Raw genomic sequence first — 10,187 nt, 5'->3', positions numbered from 1 at the left:
GGCGGTGTGTGGGGGGGGGGTGGGGGGGGGGGGGGGTGGAGAGTCGCGGCGAGGCGAATAAAGCAAGTAGACAGGCAGGGGCAGAGAATGTCGTTGCTTGGCGCTTGTCTTCATTTGTCGCCATCCTCGCAGCAGGAACTAATGGAATCGCGCGCGGTCGGGAGAAAAGCCATCGCGACAAAGGCACTGCTGTTCCCTCTCGATTTCCTCTCTTTGCTTTCTTTCACCTCCGGACTCGGCTCGGTCCCGCTTTTTTCTTTCTCTCTCTCTCTCTCTCTCTCTCTCTCTCTCTCTCTCTCTTTCTCTCTCTCTTTCTCTCCCGCGCGCGCGCGTGCACGCCCGCTCCCCTGGACGGCAGGCACATTTCGAGAATCCAATCTGGATGCGAGTCGCTTGCTCGGGCGCGCTTCTACAGTGCGCGGTCGGCCTTTTTTAACGAGCGTCCGCGAAAGGCGAATTCAATTTTTGTGAGCGCTCGTCCCGGCCCCACCACCCCGCGCGCGCGGGTCCTTTCCACCCATCAGACCTCTTTCTCCGCCCACGCGACTTTCCAAAACTTAGTCCCAAGCCGACCTTAAGTAAACAATATCACGAAGCCGTATTCTTCATCTGCAATGCAAATCTCGACGAAATAGAGCGAGAGCGACATATGTGTGTTGTGCGTGGAGGAATCTAATAAACGTAAGCATAAAAGTAAAACTTCAAGCACGAAACGGTAATGTCCCAACTATTGTTACGTGGCGCCGCTCAATGGGGTAATGTACCTCGCCCCCTCTCCCGCACGCACGCACTCACGCACGCACGCAGTACACAGAAATATTACACCATTATTATGGCGATGAATCATCATACGATACGAATTTTTTCGTCATTTCTTCGTTGCTGCTTATCTATCTCCGAGAGAAAAAGGCAGAAAGACGGAAGTCGCAAAACCGAAATAAAATTAAAAAAATCAAAGAAAGAAAAAGGACGGACGGACAGACGTATGAAAGAATGGACGGTAGGACGGATAGAAAAAAGGATGGAAGGAAGGAAGGAAGGAAGGAAGGAAGGAAGGAAGGAAGGAAGGAAGGAAGGAATAGAAGGAATGAAAGAAGGAATGAAAGAAGGAATGAAGGAAGGAAGGAAGGAAGGAAGGAAGGAAGGAAGGAAGGAAGGAAGGAAGAAAGGATGGAAGGTACGAAGAAAGAAAAAAAGAGAGAAAGAAATGAAATAACGAGAGGCAGGCGACTCTGCTGCTCTCAACGGAAGTGTAATTCTAACGTCCGTACGGTTGCATAATTAAAATTTCGTTATGCTTTTAAAAGCCCGAAACTTTTTCATTAACTTTTGCATTGTCGTTTTATACAAGACGTTCGATCGATTATATTCGAGAGTAGAAGGACTCGCGGACGAGGCGCGTCTGTTTCAACGAATTTCTCATGGGGCCTAATCTTTATCGCATTCAACTGTACACATCGACGATCAAAACCAAATTATCTTAAGAATAATATAATGGTGAGAGGGTCAACTAGAATGCGGCTAACGGAAGCGAAGAGCGAGGTTGGTGGTGGTGTTGTGTTGTAGTGCTATAGTGGTGTAGTGGGGTATTGGGGTATTGGGGTATTGGGGTATTGGTGTAGTGGTGTAGTGGTGTAGTGGTGTAGTGGTGCTGCTATTGCTGTTATGTTACAAGTCGAGTGAAAACAAACGCTCTTGGTACAAGACTCTGCGCTCGGATTTTGATAGGGTAATAATACGTTCTCGCTGAGAAAAAAAGGCCACGAGAGAGGCAGGCCGTACACAGAAAGAGAGAGAGAGAGAGAGAGAGAGAGAGAGAATGAAGAAAAAAAGAGAGAAAGAAAAAAATGCCTGGAAACGAGCGTCCATTAGCGAGCGGTGCTCTTTCAGCCGTTTCGTTCCATTGATTGGAAATAAATAGCTGGCTTCTAGTCATCGGAATTCTCGTTTGCAAATCACGTTGCGCGTAATTTCTTCCCGGTCATTGAAAAGAATGCGCCGCCAAGCGCTGTTTGCTTATCAACGTCACATGACGTAAGCGTCAGCCAATTGGCCAGAACAGAAGGATCGCGCGTATCGCGACCCACCGACGAGTGGCATCCTCATCGAGTCCGTCCATCGTCGAGTCGTCGTAGGCTGGATTTTGCGCGATGCGTGACGCGTCGCGCAGTTCCGCCGTGGCAAAGCCTAGCTTAGCTTGCCTTGAGGGAGGGTGGGCGGAGGGCGCGGAGGGGGGGGGTGCCGATGGCGGCCGCGGGCAGCGCGGGGGTTTGGAGGGAGGGCAGAGGCAACGGAGAGAGCGAGAGAAGGAAGGAGTGGACGAAGGCGAGGAAGGAAGGAAGGCGAGCGCGAAGGGAAATCGAAGAAGGTAAATGAATGGAGCGAGCGAGAAATTTCGCGGGTAACGCCGTAGCGACGGTCGACGTTCCCCACCGCCTCCGCCGGCGTCGTAAGCTCGTGACCGTGAGCCATGGAGCCCGTAGCCATAACAACTTGTCGCCGTGCCTTTCCTCCAGCTCGCCTCCATTCGCCCTCCTTTCCGCCTCCGCCACCGCCGCCCCCGTCGACGCGCGCTCACGCGCCATTAACAGAGACGCGAGGGCGCCCGCTGCCATTATATACATTAATATTCGCTCTCGGCTTGTGCGCGTTCGTTCACTCGCTCGCCGAACGAAGAAAAAAAAAAGCGTGCGAAAGAAGAAAGGGTGGAGGAGGAGATGGGAGCCAACAGGCCGAGGTGAAACGAAAACCGGCGCGCGCACGCACGCACGCACGCACGCATACGCGCGATATCGGCTCACGATTGAGTGGACGGGGGAGTGTAATCGCGGCGCGCGCTTCGAGTGTCGGATTTTATAAGGCTCGATTTGCTGTCTGTTGCGTTATCGCGGCGCGAGCCAAAGAGCGACGTAAAGCGACGTAAAGCGACGACACGCGGGCAGCCTGTTGCGCCTCCCCGTCGTGTCAATAATAACACGAGATTATAAACCGGAAGAGAGGCGGCAACGGTGGTGCCAGGGGCGGCGCGCTGAGCCCCCGAGCTTTTTCGCCTGGCACGCTCTCGTTTCGTTGACTCTCTTGGTCCTGGTGGTGCTCTTGGCGACCGACCTCACGAGTGTTCGCGGGTGAGGGTGCGTAAAGGACACGAATGCTGTTTAAGCGAGTACTTAATGGCACTGGGATTATGATTTGATATTGATCGAGGACTTTGATTATGGAGATGCAATGTGGCGCAACGAGGAGGCCGCCGCGATCGGTTGAGTCGACTTTCGCGCTTCCGTTTAATTTTTCAGCCCATTATTCATGAGCGATCAATGCGCCAGATCACGTGACACAAAGGACGGGATAGCGCACGTTGAGCGTCAAAAATGCTGTAACTCAATTGTAAAAAGCCATGCTCGTTGCGTTGATTCATTCCATTGTGCTGGTCAAAATAGCGTATGAAATGGTAATGGTAATGGTGATGATGATAATGATGATGATAATGATGATGATAATGATGATGATGGTGATGATGGTAATGATAATCGTGATGGTATGGCAATGGCGATAGCGATGGCGATGGCCGACAGACAATGGCGATGGCAACGGAGGTGGTGATAATGATGGAAGAGTCCGAGCAGTGATAGGAGTAGTAGTAGTAAGTAGTAAGTAGTACTAGTAGTTAGAATTAGTCAGTTAGTTAGTAGTAGTAGTAGTAGTAGTAGTAGTAGTAATAGTAATAGTAATAGTAATAGCAGTAGTATCAGTACTAGTAGTAATAGTAGTAGTAGTAGTAGTAGGAGGAGCAGGAGGAGGAGGCGGTATTGGTGACTATCGGCGAGCAATGAGAGGCCGTAGATAGATAATGGAGTACGAGGCCGAGTTTTGGTCGCGGGTCGCGCTTGAAAAAATCGCTTCATTGTCGGCAGAGGCTCGCTCCCGGGTAGGGGAATACTCACGTCCGGGGCTGGGGCGTGCGGTCGCGCTGCCTCCTGTTCTTGAACCAGTTGGAGACCTGGGTGAGCGTGAGCCCAGTCTTCTTCGCGAGATTTTTCTTCTCGTCGGGGTTGGGATACCGGTTTTTCAGGTACATCTCCTTCAGGGCGTTCCTCGAACGCTCCTTGAAACAGTAAATCGTCTCCTCGCCGTCCCAGATGGTTTTGGGCAGCGGGTACTTTTTCCGTAGCCTGTACTTGTCGACGGGTCCTAGGGGTCGACCTCGTATTTTCTCCTGCTCGTTGTAGTGCGACTTGAACCACATCTGTTGTAGCTCCGGGTGCCGGCGCTGGGAGAACTGATGCGACTCGAGGATCTTGTACACATCGAAGTAGTTGCCGCGGTGAAAGGCGACCGTCGCCGTCGCCATCAGCACGCTCTCGCTCATCATTCGCTGCTTCGGCAGCGAGTAAACGAATCTGCGCGAGCAAAGCACCTTTAGTACTTCATGTTTATAGCATCGAGCGCCTCTCCGCGCGCCAATTTCATTCTTAACGAATGGAATGCGACGTGGCGGAGAGCTTCGGAAAGAGATTCGAAGCTCGCAATCGAGCAGCCGTCGCCTGCACGGGCCAACTTACATAATACTCGCAATGAATTTTGTTTTAACGAGTTTGTATGGGGAATCCGCTCGCGAAGGTCCAATCGCCGATCATTAGGCACTTTGTGCTTCAATTTATCGAGGTCACACTAGAATATCTTGGGTACACAATCGAAGCGATCACTCGGGGTGGAAAATTCTTCCGCGAAGCGCGTTTGGTCACTTTTAATAAATACTTTGGTGAATTGGCTAAATCATTGTCATGACTATGATGGGAAAAGCATTAATACGGCCAATAATGGCGAATGAATCGGCTGTCAATTAATAAATGCTGGCGATTAATGAAGCAAACCTGGGAAAATGAGCCAAGTAGTTTCCGGCCATGTAATGGAGGTCCGCTCGATTCATTAAATACGTTTGATTGTGAAGAGTTGGCAGACATATAGGTGGTTATTAGTAATTAGGTAGTAAGACAGACAGACGGGTTAGGTAGGTAGGTAGGTAGGTAGGTAGGTAGGTAGGTAGGTAGGTAGGTAGGTGGGTAGGTAGGTGGGTAGGTAGGTGGTTAGGTAAATCGGTGGATGAATGGCTGGATAGGTGGTAGATTAGGTTGGAAGCGAGAAAGAGAGCTCGCAGTCGGCGGAAGCGGCTTGCGTGATAGCGAAATTGAGCGAGAGAGAGCCTCGAAGGACCTACCGGCTGAGCTTGTCGATGTCCTTGCTCTGCATAAGAGCCTCGCAAATGCAGGCAACTTGGTCGGGCTCGAAGCTCTGCCTGCTCTCGGCGAAGACAGCGGCGACTCCTTGGGCGGGTTGCAGACTCACGAGACCCTGTTCCGGCTGGAGGCCGCAAGCCGACATCTCCTGGGCGCACTGCTGATGATCGAGCGACTGCTGAAGGAAGGCCGCGGTCGGCTCCTCGGGAGGCCTCGCGAACACCTTCATCGCGGGTGCGGCACCGGCGCTGCCCCGGCCGCTGCTCAAGCAGACGTTCCGCGCGGCGAGCTTCATTCGACAGGTCCATCCACTAGCACCCGCGCACCTTTCCACCTCGTCGGGACGACTACTCGTGCTCGCCTCGTTTTTTCTCCCTCTTTTTTCCTTTAGAGAATTTAGGAAAGTGACGATAACGATAACGACGACGGTGACAACGACAACGACAACGACAACGACAACGACAACGACGACAACGACAACGACGACAACGACAACGACGACAACGACAACGACGACGCCGACGACGACGACGACGCCGACTACGACGACGACGACGACGACGACGACGACGTCGACAGTAGCAGTTACGACGATGGTAGCAACGCTGGTGATGGTGGTCGTGGCGGCGACTACGGCGACGGTGACGACGACGACGGCGACGGCGACGACGACGACGACGACGACAACAGCGACCAAGAAGTCGAGAGCGAGAGCCGATCGCGCTCACGATGCACTGCCCGGCCACGACGCCACTGCCGCAGCCGACGGCAGGCCCTTACCAGCCGCGAGCCGAACTGTCGCCCGGGAGGGGGACGCCGGGGGCGGCCGGGGATTGGTCGCGAGGCGGCTCCCCGACGGCCGAGGGGGCGGGCGCCCAACTACCCTCGGATGCTGGGTTTCCGCTCCTTGCCGGCGAGCGCACGAGGCGGCCGTCCTCTTCAGCGGGGGATGACGGCGAATCGTCAAACGCGGCGCATTAACCAATTCGAGCGCGTGCGCCTTTCGTCGTTCACGCATATACACACGCGCGCACTCTCTCCCTCCCCCCTGCCTCTCACATTCATGCTCCCTCTCTCTCTCTCTCTCACACACACACACACACACACACACACACTCTCTCTCTCTCTCAATCTCACTCTCGCCCGACTTTCCGATGCCAGCGCAAATTTAGATGTACTTGGCGCGAGAGATAATCAACCTACTTGAGCCGGCAATGACGTCGAGTGCTACATTTTTCAGCTGTAAAAATCTTATTTTCTTAAATGCGCCAATTTCTTTGAGCTATGAATATTGTGAGCGGGTCGTGTTCATCCTCAAGGATTCGCGTGTGTAAAATGAAGACACTGGCTAACAGAATTTCAGCGATTCGTGACTTTTCACTGGGCTCGTTCATGTGGCAATTACGTAATTTTGGTTGGGAAAATATCGATACTCCAACGAGAATGGAGAAAAGAAAATAATTTTTTGAAATTTCACCCAATGCGAATGTTACGGTGAGTGTAACGAGGCGAGCCTTACGGGCATGACGAATCGTCGATGATTTTTAATAAATTTTCGCTCCCCTTTATCTGGAGACTGTTTGTTTTGATGGAGAAGGACAAATGATGTGGCACAAATTAATTCGAAGAACGTAACGAGGTGAGCTTGCCCGAGTAACCGATTTCCGCATACATTTGTAATCAAATACCGCACTCCCAATTTAATAGAATATAAGTTTCAATGCAGTTATAGACATAATAAATCGGCGCATTTATATAATAATGTAACCGATAAAATTCTAGCACTAAACCTTTCGATTCTAACTTTTGACACACACCTTTTTATAAGTTAATTAATTCGGGAGTTATCTAGCGTGTAAATGCCCAAGTATGATTGAAGTATGTCGATGGAGCTTAGGTATTTATTTAATTATTTTTACAACTTCAAATTTAGAAAAGGTTGTGCATTACGTGCAGTCGTTATAGGAAAACGAGGATGAAATTTTTTAATTTCATTATTTGAAAAGTGAAATTGTAATGAAACAAATGATTTCCATATAACAATTATTATTTAATTTTATACGTATTACAACAGATGGGCTTTAATAAAACAATAATTTATATTTGTTAAAACGTACCAGTAAATTACAAACTTTTGCTATACCGGAGAAATTTTATTACGATTCCATCATTGTTCAGTCTGGCAAACAAAATTGATGTTATGTAGCTCCGCACTTCCTCAAAAAACAAGCTCTATTTCTTTTTAGTTAGTTTATTTCAATCGAGCAGCGTCGTTTCGTTTACAAAATCCTAATGAGCCCTTACAAAATTTTTATGTATTTCTATTTTGCTCTTCTTCTTCTTCTTCTTCTTCTTCTTCAATCGCGCCTCACCTAAAATTTATCGATTGTTTTATTTATATACAACTAATAATCTATATTATATGCGGAGATCAACGGCTAAAAGTAATATTATTTCGTTTTGTCTATACGCTAATATTTGAGTAGGAAGAAAAGTGATGAGAAACAGGTAGCTAAACAGCAGGTACGCTGCGGTCGTCAAAGGATTAACCTTAAGAAAAATTTGAAAACACTCAAGCGAATAAAGATAGACTAAAAATCTTAAAAGCTGTCATGTATGCTCAGGAATTCTCTGCAGCAGCTTGAACGAAGAGAATATGTTAACAAAGACATTTCAAGCATCGAAATGATTTTAATTCCTTTTTTTTTTCTCCTTCCTGTCCCCGATATTATGTATTTATAGTTTTCAACGGTATACATTCATATCGTTCCCCTTACATCTCTATCGCGCTAATTATGAACTGTTGATCACATTAAATAACGGATATTAATGGAATGTCGGGACAGTTCTCATATATTATAGCATTAAACTGTATTTAGATTATATGTTAGAAAATTTTGAAATAAGATTTGATTTTTCTACATTAACGCTACACTGTTATTCCAATCACAAACAATTCGTTAAATCATTCTTGACTTAAATATCAATTCATTTTTAATTAAACGTTTTGTCAATCATTGGTAATCTTCATCCTTAAATTTATAATTTGTGTTAATCTTAGTGCTTCGAATTACGATTACTTATATAAATTAAATTGATTAGTAATGTCCTATATTATTTTCTTAGTGTACAAAGTAATTTTATCATTCTAATTAATCAACTTTACATGCATGACACAAATCAATCACTCATATGTTTCGTAAACAGGAAATAATAGCGCAGGATACCTGGTATAATAGCCTTTTGTAAAAGTAGTTGTAAGGAGATATTTGCAAAAGTTTGATGTTCTTTGATTGTAGATTATGTCGTACAGTGTTTTTCATATTTACACTTATTTTTTTTAAATTATATTCGCATTGAAAAGTAAATAAACTAAAGGAGGAAAATTAACAAAAACTTGGTAAAAATTATTTGTAAATTGCAAGATTAAACGAATAAAAATATTATTTCCGTATACCTGGGATAAATGGGATAATTGAGGATAAATCACTAAGTACCAAGTATCTAATATTTTACGAGCTCCCCTATCATTTGGATTATTAACTAACACGTAACAAAAACAATGAACTTTAACATGTCCATTCTTCAATCGATCTCTTACTTTCCATTCAAACGCTTAATATTATTATAATTAGTTTCATTAGAATGTCTTAATTGCCCATTCATTATTTCGAAAGTTATGTCTTCATAAGTTATGTATCTACAGGTCCGAGGATCTAGATTTTATCAGGCTTTAGATATTATTTACATTTTTTATTCTTATTGTTGAATAAAATAAATCCTTTTTATGTTGTGGTTCAGTGCGATGAAGGAAAAAAAGAAAGGAAGAAAAAAACAAAAACACTGGGATTATTTAAGTGTAGATATTGATTTTAACGATTTAGAATTAAAAGATATGTCTTGACATATTAGTGAAAGCGTCCCTCTCGAAATTAAAGCATTTTTTAATTTAATCAGCTTTTCCCTTAGCACAGACCTTGTCGTAAGCTCTTTGTCATCGAGGTTCGATCTATTCTCGAAGTTTTAGTTCTTCAACTTCTTGGAAACCGGGTGAGTACTTAGATGAGATTTGAGGGCTGAACAAAAATCAAAAAACAAATTCGTTCTCTACGGGAGTGGACGAAAAGCTTTTAAGAACGTGTCAAATAAAAATATAATTGATTATTTAATTAGTCGCGCATTTATTGGCCAATGAAGTCTATTAATAAAGTTAATAGATTTTAAACGATTAATGCCGATTTTAAAACGATTAAAAAAAGAACAAAATTAACACCTGCAATGTGTTTCAAGTAAAGTCGCGGAATTTTTGATAATTTTGATATTCCCAAAATTTATCGTGTATAATCGAATTTCGGATGTTTATATCAAATTCACATGAAAGATATTGAAAGTCGAGAAAGACAAAGAATGTTAAAAAGATGAAATGTATTAGGAAGGAATTAAAGTACAAATTATCTCACTACTTTATGACATTTTTTAAAAGAAATGTTCTCCTTTCAATAACATTTATATTTGTCTTCTTTGTATACAGTTTTACCTCTTAGGTTTTCGTAATACAAATTACAAATTGAATATTTTCAGAGACTTTAACAATAATTGGATCATTTTTTTTCTATTTCTTTTGCATTGGTTCGTTTTTTTTATCTTTTAAATCCAGTTGAAATTTTTGAATTCACTCTTTTATTTTATCGTCCTAACATTTCATATAAAATTTCATGATCTTAAGTAACTTAATTTATTTCGTATACGAGTTTTGTACACGATGAGGAAGATATGTATGCCTTGCACCCAAGACGATGTTAACATTATATATTTATATGCATACACATATTACAGAGTCCATGTAGATGGAATTTTTCATTTTGTACGTGCAAATTTAACTGACAATGCGCGAATGACACATTATACACTTACTAGTTAATGCGAATATGAATTTTCGTATAATGATCGTCT

The 10,187-nt window shown here is 44.8% G+C and overlaps 1 protein-coding gene across 1 annotated transcript in view; it reads right to left on the bottom strand.

Annotated features, from left to right (window-relative positions):
- Six4 (homeobox protein six4) overlaps positions 1 to 5,667 on the bottom strand; it is a 14,167-nt gene extending 8,500 nt beyond the window's left edge. The window contains exons 1-2 of the mRNA XM_011495931.1: positions 5,216 to 5,667; positions 3,942 to 4,397 (exon numbers count right to left, since the gene is read on the bottom strand). Of these exons, the coding sequence (XP_011494233.1) occupies positions 3,942 to 4,397; positions 5,216 to 5,529 (770 nt within the window). The 5' untranslated portion in view covers positions 5,530 to 5,667. The remainder of the gene's footprint in view (positions 1 to 3,941; positions 4,398 to 5,215) is intronic.
- Positions 5,668 to 10,187: the final 4,520 nt, after the last annotated feature.

Source organism: Ceratosolen solmsi, unplaced genomic scaffold (assembly GCF_000503995.2).
Source record: "Ceratosolen solmsi marchali unplaced genomic scaffold, CerSol_1.0 scaffold11, whole genome shotgun sequence".
Taxonomy (NCBI): domain Eukaryota; kingdom Metazoa; phylum Arthropoda; class Insecta; order Hymenoptera; family Agaonidae; genus Ceratosolen; species Ceratosolen solmsi.
The sequence above is the reverse complement of the archived record's forward strand: the minus strand, read 5'-3'. Positions and strand labels throughout refer to the sequence as shown.